We start from the raw sequence: 22,607 nt of genomic DNA, 5'->3' as shown, positions 1-22,607 counted from the left end.
CATGTGTGGAATGAATTTTATGTGCACCAATATGGAGGTGATGAGTGACATATTACCTCCTTGTTGATGCACATAACAAAATTCATGTGGCGGGGTGGTGATGAGGAGTCCAGAGTGTGGTAGGGGGCTCAGGGTTGGGATGTGGGAGGGTGAGGGTTCTGGCTGGGAGTGTGGGCTCTGAGGTGGGGCCGGGGATGAGTGGCTGGGGCTTGGGGCTGAGGTTTAGGCCTGAGATGAAGGCTCTGGCTGGGGCTACAGGATCTGGGGTAGGTCTAGGGATGAGGAGCTCAGGGCTGGGGCAGAGGGCTGGGGTGGGAAGTGAAAGTTCTGGATGCGGGTGCAGGCTCTGTGGTGGGGCTGAGGATGAGGGTTTTGGGTAGCAGGCTGCCCTGGGGCTACTGTGGGGAGAGAGGATTCCTCGCTGCTCTCTGTCCCCATAGCAGCACCTGGGCTGTGGGGGAGAGGTGCCTCTCCCCACTGCAGCAAGTCTGGGGCTGGGGGACAGGCACCTCTCCCTGTCACAGCCCTGAGAACCTGTGTAGTGCTTAGTAGGCTGCTATGTGGCCACGCAGCTTAGAGGGAACTTAGATACCAACCTAATTTTGTATTGTAGACCAGGCCAGACCCCCAAAGATTTAGTGAGCGCCATGTGCTACTTTGGGTAAAACTTGACAAATTGAGACCATCACATCAATAGTCTGATCTCTAGCTCTGCGCAAAAACAAACAAAACCCTAAAAACTTGTTAAAAATTGCTGTTTTTTTCAGGGCTTATATCTCTGGAAACCCTGGCTCACAGGCCTCAAATTTTGGGTCACTAAACCTATGCTCCACCCTCCTGAGGCACACCACATTACTAAGAAATCGGACTAAGCATGTCCATTTTAGGGAACTTTAAAATGTTGACCTTTTAAAATGTGACAATACCCTAACTGCAGTGGCACTGTCATGCCACTGTAATCACCCATGATGTGCTAGACGCTTCACAGCAAAGAAAGGTATGATAGTTGCTTCAAAGAACTTAATCTAAATTTTACAAGTGAGGGTAATACAGAGTAGGTAGTACAAGGCCAATGAGAATAAGAGTTGAAAGTGTTAAGATCACATGGTTTGTCAGCCTAGTCAAATGTGTGTCTTGGTGGTTCTGTGTTTGTGTTTGCTGTATATAAAAATTAAAGTAAAGATATAAGGTGACTAAAATTGATTTGTTTGCAGTGCGTAAGCTGTGGAACTGAGTTCCACTGGTGTGGAATGGAGTTCTCAAGGGGGATTTAAATGAGGAGAGTTTGTTATGGCTTGGTGGACTATTGTAATCCTAATAGTAAAGAACCACATGCACACACTATGGCACAGTTCTGTAAGTGGAAAACCCTTTTGCAGAGAACCATGAAATGTGCACTGTAATACCTAGGTACCAGGATACCAGATGGAGTCCTCAGGGGGGTGTAGAGAATGCTGAATAGGACTTTAAATTCTATTAATTTCAAGTTAAATATTTTGATTTAAATCTGTGCATTTGTTTTCAAAAACAAACTTTATCTTCTTTGTTTAGCTCATATGAATTCTGACACCTGGGCACTATGTAAATCTTATTGCTGATCCCTCTCACACATTTTAAATCCATGTGACTGTTCAAGTTAAGAGCAAGACTGAGTTAGAGCCACATGATTTCATCATGTTTTCCTACTAGGCTGAGTATTATTAAAAGCTACACCCTGTTGTGTTCAGGACAGTACTGATGGAAGGAATTGGCAAAACAAGAGCTTCCTCCTACAGCAAGCCAGTCCTGTAATCTGCACTTACGGTTAATTACCCTAAATGGAGAAGATCATTCAATTTTAGTTTATCCTTTTGTCACGTAATGAGTACAATGCAAATGTTCACTTTCTTTTCACATTTCACTTAAGAGGTAGAAATACAAATATTATAAATAGCATTGTTTTTAAAAATGCAGTTCTTAATTATCAGTACTGTTAAAATAACATTTTTAAAGATTTGTTTTTGAATTAACATTTGAAATTTTGGTGGATCTCTCACTTTGTAATGTTTAGATCCTAGCAAATAGGCATTTTTAAATAAGCCCATATAATTTTTGAGCATAGTATGTTCTTAAATATAGATGGATTTTTACCAGTGAAATCTATCCATCAGAATATTTGTGTTACCTGACTGATACTTTATTACTTCTCTTGTATCTTTTCATTTGATCCTACCCAAGGAATCAATGTTTCTAATTTGATCTTGGATACTTAGATGTCCATCTTTTACAATACTCTTCCCTCTGAGTCTGCCATCAGAATCAGATCTTAAAAACGCTCATCATTATTTAAATTAGCTATCATCCATGTTGAGAGTTCAGCATATACCAATGGTGTGAAGAAATTCTTTTGGTGGTAAGGACTGAATAACATTTTAGTTAATCTGTGGGCTGAGGTGAGAGGGTATAAAATTGGAGTCATGTATTATCAGCACACTGTATAACTGCAGTTTACATGAAAGGAAGTTTTTATGCAAGGGTGTAGTTTGGCCTTTAATAATTAACTTAAGGAACCCTACTTCTGCAAGGTGCTTCCCATGGGCAGATCTTTGCACTTGTGAAGTTCCTTGAAGGATCAAGTCCTAACATCTTAGTAACTCTTTTTTATTCAGAGACACTAAGTTGGAAAAAATGGACAACTAGGATACAACATGATTATTATTGCCCTTTATTTCTTTCCCTCAATATCCTTCAGTTTCTCTTTCTGCATTTTCCCCTTTCTCTGTCGCTGTTTTGGTCTCTGAGTTTCTCTTGTCTTTCCTCCCCCACCCCACTTTGGCACTCTGACCTCCATATATATCAATCAGTCAGTTTAGGTTCTTATACCTTTCCTGTTATGATGGCGTTGGAGCTGGTTGTCTCTGTCTACAAGAAAGCACAAATGCTTTAGATATGGAAGACTACAGGGTGAAGTTGACTAGCATTCTAGTTAGTTTCTCTCATCACTTCTTCCATGTTCAAAGTACTTCACAGAGAGACAGATACTGTTTCTATTAAGCTCTTTAAACTGGGAGGCCATTGGGGGGAAAAAACAATTGACTTGTTTAGGGCTGTTCACCAGCTTCATCTTATAGCAGGGGTGGGTGACTTTTTGGCCTGAGGTCCACACTGGGGTTGCAAAACTGGATGGAGGGCCAGGTAGGGAAGGCTGTGCCTCCCCAAACAGCCTGACCTCTGACCCCTATCCGCCCCTTCCCACCCCCTGACTGTCCCCCTCAGAGCTGCGACCTGTCCAACCCCCCACCTGGTCCTTGTTCCTTAACTGCACCGTCCTGGGACCCCCTGCCCCTAACCACCCCCCAGGACCCAACCCCCTGCTCCCAGTCCCCTGGCTGCCCTGACCCCTCCTGACAGGCTGCCTGGGACCCCACGCCTATCCAACCTCCTCTGTTCCTTGTCCCCTGACCCCGCCTCCAAACCTCCGCCCCATTCAACTGCTCCCTGTCCCCTGATTGCCCCCCCCCCGGAGCCTCATATCCCTTATACACCCCTCCCCCACCCCGGCCCCGGCCCACTTGTGGCTCTGCTCAGCATGGTAAGTGTATGTCTGGCTGCTGCGCCAGCTGGAGCCAGACATACTGCAGCTCTGCTTGGCAGGAGCGCACCTCTCCGCTGCCCAGAGCACTGCCCGCGGGGTGGCATGGCTCTGCAGGGGAGGGGCTAGGGGATGGCCTCCTCAGCTGAGAGCTCAGGGGCCGGGCAGGACGGTTCCACGGGCCACATAGTTTGCCCACCTCTGTCTTATAACCTCGCCACTAAAGCTTGAGAATAGGCTGCTTGGAGACTTCTTAGAGAGTTCAGTGATGGCTAAGTGGCCGGGAGGGGGCGGAGAGGGTGGGACGGGGAGACGGACTCTTTTATGTAAGCTGCATTTTCCTTTTCCACACAGCTGCGAGCTTTTTTCTTCTAATTTAAATTGATTTTCTTCCCTCTGTGCTGTGAACTGGAGAGTTGAGGGGCTTTTTAAGTGTTGGGGATTGATTAGTATTTTCATGAAACACATACAAAATGTACCTGAAATGCTGATTGCTAAAACAATACCATTTACAAATTTAATCTGATCTAATGAAGATAGAGCTAATCTACAGCTATATAAAGCTATTGTTGATATGTTTATAGTTTTGGGGTTTTTTTAATTCTTGTACAATATATTTTTTTTTTTTTTAAACCTAGCGGTATTTTCTTGTTGGGAGTAATCATGCAGAGACCAAGTATCGTGTTTTGAAAATTGATCGCACTGAACCAACGGATTTAGTTATAATTGATGATAAGGTAAGTTCAGAACTGCTGAAAAACATACTCCTGAGTATTTCACAATGCTCTGGATTTCACATGTATGTGATTTGTTATCTTCATAAACAGCAGATAGCCAAACTTTTCTCAAATGTGTCATCCTACTACATCATACTTCCATGACACTCAGTTTCTGTTACCTGTGCAGTTTCTGCTAACTGTGATCTCCTAACATCAAGTAATAGATGTGAGTTTTGTCTTATGTTCAGCTATGTCATTCTGAAATGCAAAATGAACTTGCTTAACTATTGCTTAGCTAAATGCTTGGAGTTGGTTTGAAATCGTTTACACATCTGAAGCAAGACGAGCAACAGACAACAAAGCTTGGTAATTTACAGAATAGAGTAAGACATGGTCCCTCCCCCAAGGATTTTATGGTGTAATGTCCCAGCTAGTCATAGACTTACACACCTACTTAACTTCATAAACATGTGTGATTACTTCCTTACTTTTACTTCAGTAGGAATACTGATGTGTCTAAAGTTCTGGATATGCATATGTTTTTGAAGGATCAGGGCATGAGGCTTCAGTGCTGCAAAGAGGACTGGCTGCACTGGGTACTGTACCATTCCACTCAGTGGAATTCTGTATAGACATAAGTAGGGCCCTACCAAATTCACAGTCCATTTTGGTCAATTTCATGGTCATCAGATTTTAAAAATCATAAATTTCATGATTTCAGCTATTTACATCTGAAATTTCACGGTGTTGTAATTGTAGGGATCCTGACCCAAAAAGGAGTTTTAGAGTGGGGGGAACCACAAATTTATTGTAGTGCGGGGTCGTGCTACTGCTTCCTCCTACTTCTGTGCTCCTACTGGCAATGGCACTGCCTTCAAAGTTGAGCAACCTGAGGGTGGTGGCTACTGGCCAGGAGCCCAGCTCTGAAGGCGGAGCCACCATTATCATCAGCAAGTAGTAAGGATAGACTGGTATGGTATTGCTGCCTTCAGAGCTGGGCCCTTGGTCTGTAGCTGCTGCTCTCCGGCTGCCCAGCTCTGAAGGCAGCAGTGCAGAAATAAGAGTGACATGCTATGGTATTGCCACCCTTACTTCTGTGCCGCTTCTGGTGGGGTGTTGCCTTCAAAGCTCGGCACCTAGCCAACAGTCGTCGCTCTCCATCCGCCAGCTCTGAAGGCAGCGCGGAAGTAAGAGTGGCAATACCGTGACCCCCCCCCCCTAAAATATCCTTGTGACCTCTCCCACAACCCTCTTTTGGGTCAGGACCCCCAATTTGAGAAATGCTGGTCTCCCTCTTGAAATTTGTATAGTGTAGGGTAAAAACACAAAAGATGAGATTTCACCGGGGGGGGAGCAGATTTCAGAGTCTGTGGTGCATTTTTCGTGGCTGTGAATTTGGTAGGGCCCTAGACATAAATGTCCACATAGACCCTAGTTCTACAAAATAATTTCTCTAAAATGACAGTTACAGAACGCAGTTAAAGTACAGAAAACACAAGGTGACCACGTGGTGGGATGTATGGCAGAGCAGAAGGATTTTTCCCCTTTCCAATGAAAAAAAGTCCTAGCACTTCAATAAATGGAGATTAATGGAGATAGGTTTTGTTAGAAATGAGGAGATGAGTTAGGATAAGAAAATAAATTAAATAATTGTTTCTGATTTGAATAAGACAAAAACAATGTTTAATAACACATACATTTTTCATTAATAAATAATTTAAAACAGTCACTGTGGTGGACTAGGTGCTACCTATCGTATAGACTGCTTGATCGTGGACTCAAGCTTGACCATGGAGATCAGTTCCCAAAATACAATTTTGCTTTGTAATCTTGACCACATGTTATGAAATTGAGAGTCAATAAACAATGGAAGCCATGATATTCTCTTCAGTCACTTTTCAGAACAGAACTGTGCAATTAAATAAACGCCACTATTCTATAATGTAAAGTAGCACTGATAACCAAAAGAATAAGTTAAATATGCGTTTATATTTTCAGCATGTGTACACACAACAAGAGGTGAGGGAACTTCTTGGCCGCCTAGATCTGGGAAATAGAACAAAGATTGGACAGAAGGGCTCATCTGGGTTATCTCGAGCTGTCTCTGCTTTCGGTGTCGTAGGTAATCACCTTGTTGTTTCTTTGATGGTATATTTTTTTAAGAAAGTATAACTCAGAGCACAAGTGGTAATTGCAGCACTTTTCCCCAGTCAGAATATTATCCACTCTACGCATGATTGTGTAGTAAAGTAACAAATATTAATGAAGTACACTTTTTTGTACTTTTTTTACAATGACTTTATAGGTGTTGCTTGTATCACACTTACACAGGCATGAGGAATCAGTGAGAGAGATGGGTTTAAATGTCAAGTCCATGTGTCATTTGATCTCAACAGCATCCCAACCAGGAATGAATCAGCATTTAAGCAGCACTGGAATTTGGTCCTTACCTTAGTCTGCCAGAGCCTGAATCTTTTAGATTTCATGATGTGCTGCTAGCCTTATCTCTCCTCTCTGCAGTGTTCACTCTTAGTAAGAGGAATGAGAGCAGAATCATAGCATCGTAGGACTGAGAGGACTTCAAGAGGTCACCTAGTCCAGTTCCCTGCACTTGTGGCAGGACTAAGTATTGTTTAGACCATCTCTGACAGGTGTTTGTCTAACCTGCTCTTAAAAATCTCCAATTATGCAGATTCTACAACCTCCAAAAGCAAATTATTCCAGTGTTCAACTTCCCTGACAGTTGGGAAATTTTTCCTTACATACAGCCTAAACCTTGCCGCAATTTAAGCCCATTGCTTCTTGTCCTATCCTGAGAGGTCAACAAGAACAATTTACCTCCCTCCTCCTTGTAATAACCCATTATGTACTAACTGTCATGTCCCCTGTCAGTCTTCTCTTCTCCAGACAAAATTCTGATAACAATCTCAGTAAATACCTTGTTGATGCCCAAAAATTCTGAAATTTACAGACTGTTTCTTATCCAAGTATGATGTGACAGTCCATTCAGTTAGACAGTGACCATGTTTACTCAGAATTCTGCAACATGCCTTGGTCATTCATATAAATACACATTTTTTCATCACAGGAAAGTTGAATTGCCATAGCTAGTCAGACTAGTGGTTCATTAGTCTGGGATATTATTTCCAGATGCTTTTGAAGAATCTCTCACACACACACACATTCTTCCAATCCATCCACAGATCTTAGCACAAGGTTTATAGTTCTTATTTTTATACTCCTTATTTCTCACTTCAAGCCATTGATTTTTGTCTCTTTAAATTGTAAGTTTTGTGAAAATTGTAACTGTAAAATTTTAGTTCATACATAAAAATGCAACTTTTTTGGCAGATTGTATAACAGATCATTTTAAAAAAATCACAGGGCAACTTCTGATTTACGTATTGGTGAGAGGGTTTTTTGAAAATGAGTGAATGTGTGCTCCAAAAACATATAGGCATTCAATTCTCTGAAAGAGGTTTACCAAACAGCTGGAAGGTTCAGTGTTCTGGAGGAAATCTAAGTATTCTCATCTCTCCGATTTCTGAAGATGCCATTATAGTATACTTTAAAAAAGAAAGCTGTTTGATAAAGCATATCAGACATTTAAGATGTATATTTGATGTGATATTTTTGTTAAGCAAAAATTGAATGAAAGCCATATCCTAGCCTTTCTCATCAATCCGCATAAGTGACACCATGACCTTTTGCTCTTAGTGGAATCACATAGTAGTTCTTCACCTGGCTCCTGGAAAGTGACATGGAGTACCATTCCAAATTCCAGCTTCTGTGAGAGAACTTATTGACCCTACGTAATCTATAACCCCCTGTTGCTGTTGGGACTGGGACAGGCAATATCCAGGAAACTGGGAAGGAGAGAGGCTCTACTTATTACTGCTTATGGCTTATTCCAGGAGAATAACACTTCGATGCTCAAATGAGAAAATATGATTTTACTCCATTCTCTAATCACTTTGCAAAGCAGGTAGTGCATGTGGATGCCAATCAGTACCGATGCTTAGGACTAGGCCAAGTTCTAATTTACTATTTAAAAAAAAATATTTGCAGAAACCCTTTATCTCAGTGTAACCTATAATTTAAATCAACTTCTGAAACAGATGACTGGAGGATAACTAATATGATGCCAATTCTTAAAAAAGACTCCAGATGCGATCCTGGCCGTTTCAGGCCAGTAAGCCTAACTTCACTCCCTGACGAATTGTAATTATAGTAAAGGACAGAATTGTCAGACACACATTTGAATGCAATTTGTTGGGGAAGAGTAAAGGAAAATCATGCCTCCTCAGTCTAATAGAATCTTTGTGGGGGTCAACACAAACGTGGACAAAGGTCATCCCGTGGATATAGTGTACTCGGGCTTCCAGAAAGCCTTTGATAAGGTCCATCACCAAAGGCTCTTAAGCCAAGTAAGCAGTCATGGGATAAGAAGGAAGGCCCTCTCATGGATCAGTAACTGATTAAAAGACAGGAAACAGAGGGTAGGAATAAATGGTCAGTTTTCAGAATGGAGAGCGGAAAATAGCAGTGTCCCCCATGGAGCCGTACTGGGATCAGTACAATGTTGTTCAACATATTCATAAGTGATCTGGAAAAAGGGGTAAACAGTGAAGTGGCAAAGTTTGCAGATGATCCAGAATTACTCAAAATAGTTAAGTTTGAAGCAGACTGAGAAGAGTTTCAAAGTGATCTCGCAAAATTGGCTGACCGGGCAACAAAATGGCAGATGAAATTCAGTGTTGATAAATGCAAAGTAATGTACATTGGAAAACATAATCTCAACTATACGTACAAAGTGATGGTGTCTAAATTAGCTGTTACCACTCAAGAAAGAGAATTTGGAGTCATGGTGGATAGTTCTCTGAAAACATCCACTCAATGTGCAGCAGAAGTCAAAAAAGCTAAGAGGATGTTAGGAACCATTAGGAAAAAGAGATTAAACAGTAAATATCATAATACCACTATAAGTCCATGATACTCCTCCAGCTTGAATACTATGTGCAGTTCTACTCACTCCATCACAAAAAAGGTATGTTTTAAAAGTGGAAAAGGTACAGAGAATGGCAACAAAAATGATTAAGGATATGGAACAGCTTCTGTATGAGAAGGTTAAAAAGACTAGGACTTTTCAGCTTGGAAAAGAGATGACTAAAGAGAAATATTATAGAGGTCTATAAAATCAGAAAATTATGTGTAGAAAGAGAATGCAGAAATGTTATTTACCCGTTCACATAACAAGAACCAAGGATCACCCAATAAAATCAGTAGGCATCGGGTTTAAAACAAACTAAAGGAATTATTTCTTCACAGAACACACAGTCAACCTGTAGAACTCCTTGCCAATGGCTGTTGTGAAGTCCAAAGCAGAAATTGGGTTAAAAAAAGAATTAGATCAATTCATAGAGAGTAGTTCCATTGATGACTATTAGCCAAGATGGTCCGGGATGCAACCTCCCTCCTGCCCTGCTCAGGGTGTTCCTAAACTTCTGACTGCCTGATGCTGGGACTGGATGATGAGATGGATCACTTGGTAATTCCCCTGTTCTCTTCATTCCCTTTCAAACTAATGTCATTGGCCACTGTCAGAAGACAGGATACTGGTCTGAACCAGTATGACCATGCTTGTGTAGGGACCTGACTAGAAGGCCAGAAATTGGATCTCTGATCAAAAACTAGGTTGGTGATGATAATACAAAAAATAGAGTTTACTGAATCCCTCACTCCAGTACTTACAGAGTACCAGAAGAACCTCAGCTGCAATTTAGCAATCAAAATCCAGTAATCTAGTCTAGATGCCGCAGAAGACATTGTTTCTTACTGTGTTAGGTAGGGATTCCTTTTCCTGTGGAGGTCAGAGCAACTTTTTCAAAGGTGAGCTGATACGGAAGAAAGAGAAGAAAAAGTGGAGGCAAGGATGGTTGTAGTTGGCCTCTCTGCCCCTTTATTGTTGCTAATTCAGCTTCTTTTCTGGGCTACCTTTTTGTTTCTACCCCACTGTAGCAGTGATAAAAGAGCCCTAGGGGGGTTCCCTCTCAGAAGTCAGTCAGCAGGGATCAGGTCTTATTCCTGATACCAAGAAGTAGGGTTAGGGCCTCCCAAATCCCCTTCATCCTTCACACCCTCAAGCAATTGATTCTCTTGGGGCTAAAGCTGATTTGGATGCTTACTTTTTTAACGGAATGAGAGTTGGATAAAAGTGAGTCCTACTGTGCTTAAAAAAAGAGCTTTCAAATGTTTATAAAAATTTAATATTGTGCAAAGTATTGAAATAGTACCTGATATTGTCCTTCTAAACGTTGTATCTGACTAAGTCAACTTGTGACAAATGGGTTCTTATTTCTTGTATTTCTTCCATTTTGAACAGGTTTTGTTAAATTTTTAGAAGGCTACTACATTGTGTTAATAACAAAAAGGAGAAAGATGGCAGATATTGGAGGGCATGCAATATACAAAATAGAAGATACAAATATGATCTACATTCCAAATGACACTGTACGAATCACTCATCCTGATGAAGCAAGGTAAATGTTGGTGGTAGACTGTGCTTTTACATAGCGTTTTTAAGTGATGAAGAAATATTGCAAACTAAGGTTTATAGACTCCTATCAGTTACATACTCCAGAGTGGAGCAGTTTGTTAAACATTATGAGCTTGTTTCTCCAGTCCTTTATGCTTGCTTTATGCTGAAGTGACATTGTCTTAATTGGAGATAACTGGTGTAGTGAAATGGACAATCATAATGTAAATTCAGCTGAGTCTACCCAGAGGGGAAATGCAGCTGTGTCATGCCCCTTCGTAGCTTCTGCCAACACCTCCGGGTTATTCATATGTCAGAGCTACAACTAAACAAGTGTGTGTGGCCTGGATTATTATCAGAAACCATCCACTCCACATTAGTTCATTTGGGAGCATGTCAGTGCTAGTGCAGCTATATGCTGCTTAATATACTAGTTGTCTAAGTAGCATTAGGTCCCCTGTGGTGCCTTGTAAACCTCATTGGAAAGGGTGGCATAGGTGGGGAGAAGATTCAGTGACAACATTTCATCAAAACCAGCTGGAGTGTTGGTGTTTAAGCATGCAGGGCAGGTGCAGACTTGAGGCAGGGAGCATTATGCACTTATCAAGGTTCAGTGAAACTGGCTTCTCATAAACTGAGCATGTTTTCTGGTGAGTACTCCCATCCCATGATTTCCCATGCAGGAAGGAATGTGGCCCTCTGCGATTTGTAGTAATGAATACTATGTGAGTATATGCCAGCTTAACTTTTGGCAGGAGTGGGATAACTTATTTTTTTGAGGTCCCAAACAAATAGAGCATTTTCAGTCTTGTATAATGTGTGTGTTAGCTAAAGGTCGCTCACATCACCATAAACTAACTGCAGGCAATAGATCAAGCTAATGGTAACGTTAAGTAAGTTTCCACATTAGAACACATTATAGTTATACAGATGTAGTACACATCAGTACTGCTTGTTAGAAACTAACAGGGCACATGAATATGACATGCATTATTAAACATCAACATGTTACCTAAATCATGATATAGAAGTACATAGTATTTTGTCTTATTGCAAGTTCAGTTAATTTTAACTTTTTTCCTACATAGTGATATGACTATCCTTGAGACCTAGAGAGTTTTTAGGTGTACAGCAGGTTGTGACAGAAGGAATGGTTTCTTTGTTTGGGTGACAGCACTAAATCTTGTAGTTCTTACTACTTTATCAATTGGAGTTTGTTTTGCTTGGCTAAACACTACAGTATTTGGCCCATGGTATATATAAAGAGATGAGATGAGATGAATCCACAGTGGTCTAAAATAACAATATAAAACCTTGGTGAGACACAAGTTTCAAACAATGCGTAAATATAGTCTAGAACAATATCAGATTTGTCCAAGCCAGATTTTCCAATGCTCCAGCAGAATTGCAATGATTGATAAAATACTGCAATACAGAATTGTAGTAATAAAGACAAGGGGAACAGCTGATGACAATGAGTAGACATCTGCATATCTTGATCAGGGTATTCCTCAAACTGATTATTCAGTGTCTCACTTTGTGCATGTAGAAGAGAAGTTACTGTTTGGAATAATTTTTTCCCCCTTATCTGTGTTACTCTATCTAGATATCTACGAATCTTTCAAAATGTGGACCTGTCTAGCAATTTTTATTTTAGGTAAGTATTTAACAACAATTACTGATTATTATAATCTCAATTTTTAGCAGAAATCTTAATCTTGGCTTTAATTTTGTCGGTAGCTTAGCACAGTTTTGTGTAGTTGGATTTCAAGTGTTACCTGGAAGTGCCTTGTAATCGATAATGTTAAAGACCACTAACTGAATTTTTTGTAGTACAACTCTTTAAAACTCTTCATTGTTTGATTGTTTAAATGCACAAATGGTTTTTCTTTTCAAACTTAGTTTACTTTTGTTTTATGGTGACAGCCTTAAAGACCAAAGTGTTCTTTCTAGCCACAGAAAAGGAACAATATAGTCTGCAAAAGCTTTCCACACTGACATACCAATATCCCACAACTCTTCTGTGACTTTGTTTGTATCCAATACAGACTGATAAGCCGACTTTTCCCTTCCCATTATAAAGTAAAACATACGGCAATAAATGAAGAGCCAAGGATCCTTAACTATCACTAGTATGAAGACATTAATCAGGAAGCTCAATACAAATTACAAAGTGATATGATTATTGATGAAAAACTTGCATATGTCGTCTTTTCCCTTCTCCTTTTACACTGGCTTCTCTTAATGATAAATGTGCTCCTGAGACAACCTGGGCAAGAATTATCTTTCCAAACGAGGCTGAATTACTATGCGTTTTGAGCTATTGCTCAATTCACACAGAGGGTCAGCTGGTCTGGACTTGTATACAGGCTCTTCCCCACTCCCCTGGTAGTCTCCCCCCTTCCTTGGATATTCCTAAATAGCTGTTGATGTTTTCCCAGCACCACTGGAGGCCATTTTTCTCTGCAGTCCTCACTCCCTTTATTTTTTAGGATCCAATCTGTTAGCTATCAGGGCTTGGTAACTTTCTGCTGGTCTTAGTGTTGCAAACTGAAAATTGGGACTCTGTGTTTGTGAGTGTATCTGATGTCCCACCGAAGAGTGCTACTGGTATTTTAAAGTTGCAGTGTGAAGACCAGCAGAAAGGCAGAAGGTTCTGAAGGTTCAATGCTAGGTTCCTAAGAGATAGAAGGGAAGGGAAAGCAGATCTCCAGGTGCAAGAGTAACTAAAGGAGGAACAAGGAGTGTTGTCCATTTAAAATGGATATTAGTTAAATAGATCAGTCAGGATCGTTTTTTCATTCTCTCCCCTATATTTCCTTTTTCTGTTTATATCTATTTTTTCCTCTCTGCTCTCCCCCATAAAGGGAGTAGGGGGAGAAGCAAAGGATCATTCAGATACTCCTGCTTCTGTGGCACAACTTTCCGTTCCATCCGTCCATGTGCTGTGTGCAAGGACTTGGGGCAAGTGGTTGATCCAGAGACTGTATTGGCTTTTAATTGGTGAACGTATATTATGACTGTTCACTGTATTTTCTGTTCAGGCCAAACTATAATCATGTTGAGTTTTTCACGTTATTTCACAAATTTGCAGGTAGTGTTTGCGGGATTAATAATCATTTATTTTGTTTGACTGTTTGGGATGGTAGGTCAGGAGAAGTATGTGTCTCTCATAATAGTGGGACTCATGAAGCTGGGACCAAGAGACTCTGGCAAACTGCCTGGAGTCCGTCTCAGTTGTGGCTTTAGCTTTCTTGGTAAGGTGGACATGTGGTGTGGGCCAGACAGCATCTCTGGCTTGGTAGCCATTCTGACCTTGGACTCTTCTATTCAGGACAAAGAGTGTGTCATGTCCAGGCTGAGTGGCTATAGTCACTCTTTGCTGCAGAGATATGTTCAGTCTCTTTTTTTGTTTTGTTTTTTGTTAGAGTTTCAGCCATTGTTCTATAATCTATTCATTAGCTTGTAATGTGTTGTTTGCAGGATCCCCTGGGCAAGCTACCATTCTGTAATTACAGTATGTTTGTCTAGTTTCATTGTCATTTGCTGTTTTATGCAAAATAGTCTATACTGCATTAAATAACAATACAGCATTAAATAACAATACATGTAGAAAGCAAGGGTTTTCAGAAGTATTCCATGCTCTCATAATTTTTACTAAATTTTAATCTTGGTTTCAGCTACAGCTATGATCTGTCACACTCTCTTCAATATAATCTTACCATCCTGAGAATGCCACTTGAGATATTAAAAACTGAAACAATTCAGACTCGACAGGAGAGCTTTGATATCTTTGAAGATGAGGGACTTACAGCACAAGGTGGAAGTGGTAAGTGTATTTTAGACATACTGAATTAATACTAATAGTTAATGACAAATGCAGTTAGAATTATTTTTCACTCAGCCTACCTTGCAGAAACATCCAGCTTTTTTAATTGATCAATGCAGTCTCATAAGTCCTCAGTTAATAAAAGATTACACAAAGTGCCAATTACAGATATTTGAATATGAGCAATGTAATTTCTAGAGATGATTAATCATTTCTTTTGGTAATTTACATTGTAGCTCAGGGAGATAATTGCGCATGCTGACATTTTTCAGCAATTGATTATTTAGCTCACCCAATAGGTATGAGTTTACAAATCAAGCAGTAATTAATTTTCAGTGAAGTATAAATAGTGCTAATAGATTTTGTCTTGTTTAATGTTGGTAAATATTGATGACAAAGAAATTGTTTGTTATTACCACCAACTTAAACCATTAGGCTCTACAAGGGACTCTGAACAAAACACACATTAATTTAAACTGCAACCAAAGGCTTCCATTTTGGATCTGACAATCAGCAGGTTTAAAGGGCTATTAATCAAAAATTTTTATAGTTAAAATGTGTGTTCATGTCTGATTTCTCCTGTTTTTCTGTGCCACTCCCCTCTTCCACTCCCTCCCCCACAGAAACACTTGAAAGTTGTTTTAAGTGGGTTACTTGGTTTCCTCCTTCCTCTAATACGTCACGTTAATCATTTTTAGCAGAGCATCAACAACAAAGTTGGATTGTAATTTTTTTTTTTGCTGTATCTGTTTAGTGTTGTAGAAATATGCGAGACCACATCAATGAACATACAGTTTATAACTTTGATCCTTTTCCATTTTTCTGAAAAAAGTATGTTTTTTCAAAGTGAAAGAAATGATAGCGGTTCCCATGAAGTCCATTAGGGACTTTCTGTTGCTATCAATTTTACATGGAAAGCATTCATATACTACAATGATGGGTGCAGTATAAAAATCTTAGATGCTTAACTTTAAACATGTGCTTTAATCCATCTCTGTTCAGCATAGTCCTGCAGCACATAATTAAGTGGTTTCCTGAATTGGGGCCAAGCACAATCAAATAAAAAACCTTAGTTACAGTGTGTTTTAAAAATGAAATTATCAAACATGGTTGAGCTCTTTTTTTATTATTGGTGCATTTTCATTTTAACTTTTTAGGTGTATTTGGGGTTTGCAGTGAACCATATAAGAAGTACGTGTGGAATGGTCAACTGCTGGATGTAGTAAAAAACACTGTTCATCATGACTGGCTGTTGTATGTTATTCATGGATTTTGTGGGCAGTCCAGTATCCTTTTTACTATAAGAGAACAAATATTAGTTTATTGCATTTAAAAGTTTGTGTATGGACAGCAGTTCATAGGAGAAAAGATTAATTACTGCATCAGTTGTTACTAAACTCTATTTAAAAGGATTTTCACATGTATTATGACAGTCATTTAATTAGTTTTGCATTATTTTGCCAGATTTTAAAAACGTAGGATCTAAAAAATGATATATAATTGGAAAGATAATATCCTTACTGTGTTTATAAAAGATGAGGGAAAATGCTTAACCCAAGCACACATTTTACAGTAAATCACTGTGATAATACTATGGAAAAATAAGGTTCCAATCTTGCAATTACTTCCATACAGGCAGAGTCCTGTGCCAGTATGGAGCAAATTGCAGATTTGAGTCCTAGTAGAGCAACTTTGGGACCAGATGGTATTTATCAGGGAGTTGTGAAGGAAAAAAAACCAAAACCCTGTGGTAGAGCTTAATTATTCGCATAGAGATGTGCTGATATTATTGCAAAAACAGAGGTATTATTTTTTTATTATTTTAAGATTGGATTTTCAAATCACTGAGACCTAACACTGCTTCAGTTGAAGTCAGTGATAAACCTTACTGACTGCAATGAGACCAGAGTTAAATTGACATTAAGTGTTTGTTTTTAAAAATTCCATTCTAAAAAATATATATAGATAGATATATCTACTGCAACTCTAGTGGAAAATATATCCAAATCTTAACTTTATATGTAAATGATAAATATAAACCTATGCATACATCATTTAAATGAACTGTCCTCTCATCTAATAAGAATCTAGCATACTATAGGTGGCTTATTTTAATCTATCATCTTTACCATACACCATTATATACAGGCCTATTCATGGAAAAAAATGAAAGAAGAAAGGGGACTATGACTATGGATTCAGAATTTAGGTATAACCTTTTTGCAAAAGATCTTCTGAATTCATTGTATTCTCTTCCATCTCTCCATTCCCAGACTCTTGTTTTGCAAAAGCATCTGTATATATATATATATGAGTAATTCTGCATATAAGTTATCCCATTTTTTGTGCATAAATATTTGTAGCTTTGGGGCCTTAGTATTTAGTATGTAATTTTGCACAGGTAAAGTTATGCATCATCAAACTCAAATAATACTTTTTCAAAAAATAATGTGGGGGGAGGGGAAGAGAAGGAATACAGTGATACTTACCCTTAAGGTTGAATAATTAGATTTTTAAATAAATTGCCTTGAGCCTCAGTTCTTTCAGACAAGTCAAGAAAGAACAATACATCACTTCATGATTATTTTTTTCAAACTACCCTTTAATTCAGGGTTCAGATAAATGGCTATTGTTGAGGAGAACACAGCACAAGATGGGTGAGGTTGCAAAGGTGGTCTGAAGCTCCCTTGTGCATTCCTGTGATTCTGGGGCTGCTGGGTGCAGGGCTGCTTCCCAGGCATAAATTAGAACAGTTTCAAGGCTACTCTAGCTTACAGGAGCAGTTACTGGCCTCAAATGGCAATCACAAATCAGTGCTTTTATAGGGGCATCTTGGCTAGTCCCATTGTGCTGCCAGCAGCAGAGATCTGAGTGATATCTTCTTAGTGTATGCACAATGTGCCTCATGTGGCCAGGATTGATTACTCAATTTGGTGCGCTGGTTGGATCACTAGCTTTCCTGGCCTGGGCCAGGCACTGATGGGGTGTGTTATGTGAATGCTGAACATAACCTTTTTGTTGGCTCGGTGCCCTAGAGTTGATTCTCCCTCCCCACCCTCACCTCAGTGCCTTGTTATGCCTGCCTTATGGCCAGAATATGCTACGATTGCAGCAGAAAGTGTCCTCTAGAGGATCTGGCCCTCTGTTTTAATTGCATTAACATTAAAAAGCTCAAGATTTCCCTACATACATGCTTTTAACATCTACTTGTAGCAGATCTTCTTGATGACTAAAATGTTACCAAATGTAGTTCCAATCTTCAAGGAAAGGTGAATGAAGGACAAATCTGACAATTAGATGTGTGTATCTCACCTAAGTATGTAAGCAATTAAAGATAATTAAGAGTAGATTAATTCAATACCTGGCAAAGTATAAACTAAAGTCAAATCACCACTGCTTCTGTAGTATGTTTCAGTGGCTTTTACCTAGTCTGATTACTGAGGCTGTTGCAAGTGAACTGCCTTTCCAGAAAAATCATTGGAGGATAACCTATATATCTGGTTTGGAAATAAAAATCAGGAGTTCCTAATTCCAGAGTTGACATGCACGCCTCCTAGGGCCTTAGATAAATCTTGTAACAGCTCTGCCGACATTACTTCCACTTTACAGAAGGAACAGTATTTATCCTCCTCTGTAAGGTGGCTGTGAAGATTAGTTGATTTATTGTAAAGAGCTTTGAAAATGGAAAGCACTATACAAATTATTGTGATTGAAAAGGGAATTAATGTCTCTTCCACTCATTAAAGAAATCTGGAAAAAGTGAAAAGGAATCATGGTCACTTGTGTTGTTAGAGGTCTTATGAAATAATATTAAAATAGGGTTTTCATTCAGAAAAAAAGACAATAAAATACATTTTCTTTAGAGTACTTTTTTTTAACATTGGCCAGGACTAAAGTAAATGAAAGGAAAATAGCTTTGGGAATCATAAAATGTGTAAACCTTAACCTTACTTTCAAGAACTGTTAATATATGGTCGTCCAGTGCATGTCACTCTGATAGCCAGAAGATCAAGCAAATTTGCTGGAACACGTTTTCTAAAGAGAGGAGCAAACTCTGAGGTAAACTAAATCTCTCTCAACTTTCGTTTTGTACTGCACTACATGAAGGTCTTATCCTACTTCCTTAATAGAGAGCAGGATTGTGTCCTTAAGGTTTTGGTAGCTTATTTTTCATTTTACAGTTATCACATCCATAGTGAAAATGTCCAGGGGGGAAAGGTAAATTTTACTATTTTATGATAATTAAATTAAATATAAGAAATGAAAGCCAAGATAAGAAAAGTTTCTATTGTAACACTTTATTGAATATAGTCAGGTATTTTCCTGCGAGGTAGAAAAGAAAATTCTGATGAGTTGGAAGATACAACTGCAGCAAATGGGATTTAATTTGCTGTAGAGAATTCATGCTGTTACTCATAATTTATTACTGCAAATATGTTGAAATTTTATATAGTTACTCATAGTTCTTTCATGTGTATGCTGGTGCACATTTTCTTTGCACTGTATGTAATAGCTGTTGAAATCCAGACTGTAGAGAAATAACCTGATATACAGACTTATATTTAGGGCCCAACACTGCAGTTAGATGTAGATCTTTATGCTCCCTTGTGGTACCACTGACATGCTCTAGGCTCTGCACAGACATTTGGGTCTATGCTAGTACATAATATTGCAGAACTGGTCCCAGAGGTAGGGAGGCAACCATCAGATTCATGAAAAAGTTGATCAGTTATCTAAAGCCTGCCTGACCTCAATCCTAATTATTTATCACCTTGAGCCACTACCTAACAATATATTTTTTGCTTGCATCAAACCAAGTTACAATCAGTCAGACCCCCTCAGGACTAATGCCTCTTCAGCACCATAATCAGGCAGCAAGCAGATCAACATTTTGGCCATGTGTGATTCTTGGACACATTTAGAACAACTTTATGCACTAACCCTAGTTTTAAGTTAAATAATTTTATAACAGGATTTTTAAAGGGCTGGACAATTTTGTGACCAATAGTAATGTATATATTTGCATGCTGATACAAAAGTAATCAAAACATAGAAATTGGCTTGTTTTTTTGATTAATTGGCTTGTGAAGTTGCTTGTTGGCTAGTTTTGGCTTGTAGCTTGTTGCTTCTTTTTTTTTATTGATCGGCTCGGGGCAAGCAGGGGCAAGCGGGGGAGAGAGTCAGGGGTGCACAACGGGCCCACCACAGTCACAGACTACATGGCAGGGGATCTTGTCACATAGAGTGTTGGGGTTCTTAGGGACTGACTTCCTTTGGCCTTGTTTTGAAATGGGTTTAGCTTGTTTTTTGGCTTATTGTGAAAATCGGGGTGCTTATTTACCATGTGAAAGTTGGCAACTGTGAGTTACATGACCAATTCAGTTCCCTGCTTTGGAATTCTTGTGCTCTTATGATTTGACATCCCTTATTTTTAGTTTTAATTAGTCCTGTCATTCACAGTAATTATTTCAATATCTATGTATTCAGCTCTGAAATGTAATATGTTCACAGTATTTGCCTCTTTTTTTTTTTTTTGGTTTCAGGGGGATGTTGCTAATGAAGTAGAAACTGAACAAATACTTTGTGATGCTTCGGTGATGTCATTTTCTGCAGGGAGCTATTCTTCTTACGTTCAAGTTCGAGGCTCAGTCCCTCTATACTGGTCTCAAGATATTTCAACTATGATTCCCAAGCCACCAATTACATGTATGTTTGATATATTCTTTATGGTAGCCTATGGTAAACAATGTGTTTTTCCTAAAAGAGCATGCCAGAGAGAGACTAGAGAAAGGCTAATCTTGTAAAAACTAAAAAAAAATAAAATAAAATTGTATCTTTTATTTCTTCACTGGGAAGCTACAATTTAAGATTGACCGGCAATTATGTAAACATTCTGGTTTATGAAAGTGTTCGTTAGCCACAAAAATTAGTTCCAGATTGAAATTAGACCTGAGGAATTTGGTGACTTCTTAATATTAGATGTTGTGCCCACAGTGGCTGTTAACCAATTGAAAAATTCCCCTTAACTTTCATGGGGCCAGGATATATTTGCCCTTTGACTTCAGTGGGATTACTCACATGCTCAAGAGTTTAGCACATCCATATGTGCTTTACTGGATTGGGCCTGAGTTTGCTAGTTAGTAACTGTCCCCTCTAAGTGAAAAAGATCTCTGGATCCAGTGCACTGGTCGTGTGTAGAACAGAAGTGGAATGGATGTAAAAGTGAAAGTGGTTTCAGAACAGGTAACTAACGATTTCTTTCTAGTTATCTACTTTTTGAAGACTTTAAAAAAAAAATTGAAGGGAAAACCTTTTCTTTTACCCTGTTTCTTTAATGATAGAGGTGTGAAACTATTGCTTTAAAAAATTAGTACATCTTTTATAAAAAATGCATTCATAGGAAAGTAACCTTTCAGGATCTGAAAATATTTTTTTTTTCTTCCTGAAAATATTTATTTACTTTGTTCCAGTGGACCAAGCAGATCCATTTGCGCACATAGCTGCACTTCACTTTGATCAAATGCTTCAGAGGTTTGGCTCTCCCATTATCATTTTGAATCTTGTCAAGGTACAGTATTGTTTAGTCATAACTTGGTGTGGTATAAATAAATCAATAAACTCATGGTTTGTTAAAAATAATTTTAATTATAATAAGTTTTTGCATTTAAAGCCAGATTATAGACTCATTAAAGCCAATGAGTTTTGCTGCTTAAATTTGGTTCTGAAAGCTGGCCTTGCCCTAAATATAAATTTAATACTAGCTTCTAATAGAAAATGCACATTTTCAGATTAATAAATAAGAAGGTTATTTGTAGGAAAGTTTGAATGAACCAACAGATGAAATTCCTCCCTTGCTGTTTTCACTCCTATCCATCGTTAAACTGGTTTCAATGTATCAGTTGTCTTTCTAAAACAGAAGATTTGGATTTGACTCCCAGTGAAGCTTTTCCATGCAAGTTTGAAACAGGCAGAAGGATTACATTTTATACTGAAACATGAGGATCTATTTTGATTGGGTCGGAATGCTCTCATTCCATCTCACAATGAGCTAATACCAGCCCACAAATGGAGGACTTTTTTCACAAACCTGTTCCCCTTCCCAGGTGTACCTTGCATTGTAGCTAGACTGTCAGTATAGTTCTTCAGAGATAAAATATCCTTAATGATTATATACTTCTTGCAATGCATACTTCATCTTTCCTTTCAGGCTATTGGAATCACCCCACCTTGAGCAGGAATATTTGAACCATGGGTTGAAAATATGTCCAGACAGTAATACCAGTATGAAGCCTAAGGTCAGGCTGGAAATCTGTGGTAGAGCCAGGAACTGAATCTAGATATTCTGATTCCGGTCCCCAGTGCTTTAACCAAAAGGCCATCTTTCTTGTTTCTGCTTCACTCTATTTACCACCAGTGTATGCTGCAGTGCCATCATATGACTGCAAGAAGTCTTGGTGATAAACTTCCAAACTAAAACAACTGTACCCCATGCAAAACATCATGAAAAACAGTAAATGCTCCTTTGTCTATTAGTGTCTAATGCATATCTTAAGCATTTGACAGGCAGTCTGGAGGATGATGGCATATTAAATATAAATATTACTTTTAGCCTTCTTATCAAAGAGTAATTTAGATATGTATTAAGTGTGGAGTATTTTCAGATGCTAATGATAAATCTTGAAAATATAGGGATCTATTTGACAGTGAGAGAGTGTGTGACAGACAATATCTAATTGAACATATTTGAATCTAATATCTTCATGAGCCAGTCACTTTATTGAAAATGCCAAACAGATGTTGATTAGCATCCAGGGGGCCCAACTTTTTCTGAGAATGAAAAACACTGTAAATATATGTATCCTGCACAGGGACCAATTTGTTTCCTCCTATTCTTGGAGGAAGAAGATAAGTGATGGCAATAAGGGTCCAATCATACTAAGAAGTTGCATGCAA

At 38.9% G+C, this 22,607-nt stretch overlaps 1 protein-coding gene across 6 annotated transcripts in view; it reads left to right on the top strand.

Annotated features, from left to right (window-relative positions):
• Nucleotides 1-22,607, top strand: part of FIG4 (FIG4 phosphoinositide 5-phosphatase) — a 157,398-nt gene that overhangs the window by 31,298 nt on the left and 103,493 nt on the right. For all 6 annotated transcript variants that reach the window (XR_007774117.1, XR_007774116.1, XM_050951350.1 and 3 more), the window contains exons 2-10: nucleotides 4,210-4,308; nucleotides 6,289-6,412; nucleotides 10,673-10,829; nucleotides 12,432-12,482; nucleotides 14,506-14,654; nucleotides 15,812-15,940; nucleotides 18,613-18,713; nucleotides 20,198-20,360; nucleotides 21,125-21,222. Coding sequence is in view for 4 of the 6 variants with exons in the window: in XM_050951350.1 (XP_050807307.1) it covers nucleotides 4,210-4,308; nucleotides 6,289-6,412; nucleotides 10,673-10,829; nucleotides 12,432-12,482; nucleotides 14,506-14,654; nucleotides 15,812-15,940; nucleotides 18,613-18,713; nucleotides 20,198-20,360; nucleotides 21,125-21,222 (1,071 nt within the window). In the remaining 2 variants the exon portion in view is untranslated. The remainder of the gene's footprint in view (nucleotides 1-4,209; nucleotides 4,309-6,288; nucleotides 6,413-10,672; nucleotides 10,830-12,431; nucleotides 12,483-14,505; nucleotides 14,655-15,811; nucleotides 15,941-18,612; nucleotides 18,714-20,197; nucleotides 20,361-21,124; nucleotides 21,223-22,607) is intronic.

This window comes from Gopherus flavomarginatus, chromosome 4, assembly GCF_025201925.1.
Source record: "Gopherus flavomarginatus isolate rGopFla2 chromosome 4, rGopFla2.mat.asm, whole genome shotgun sequence".
Taxonomy (NCBI): domain Eukaryota; kingdom Metazoa; phylum Chordata; order Testudines; family Testudinidae; genus Gopherus; species Gopherus flavomarginatus.
Note: the sequence above shows the minus strand (reverse complement) of the source record. Positions and strands in the feature narration are given on the sequence as shown.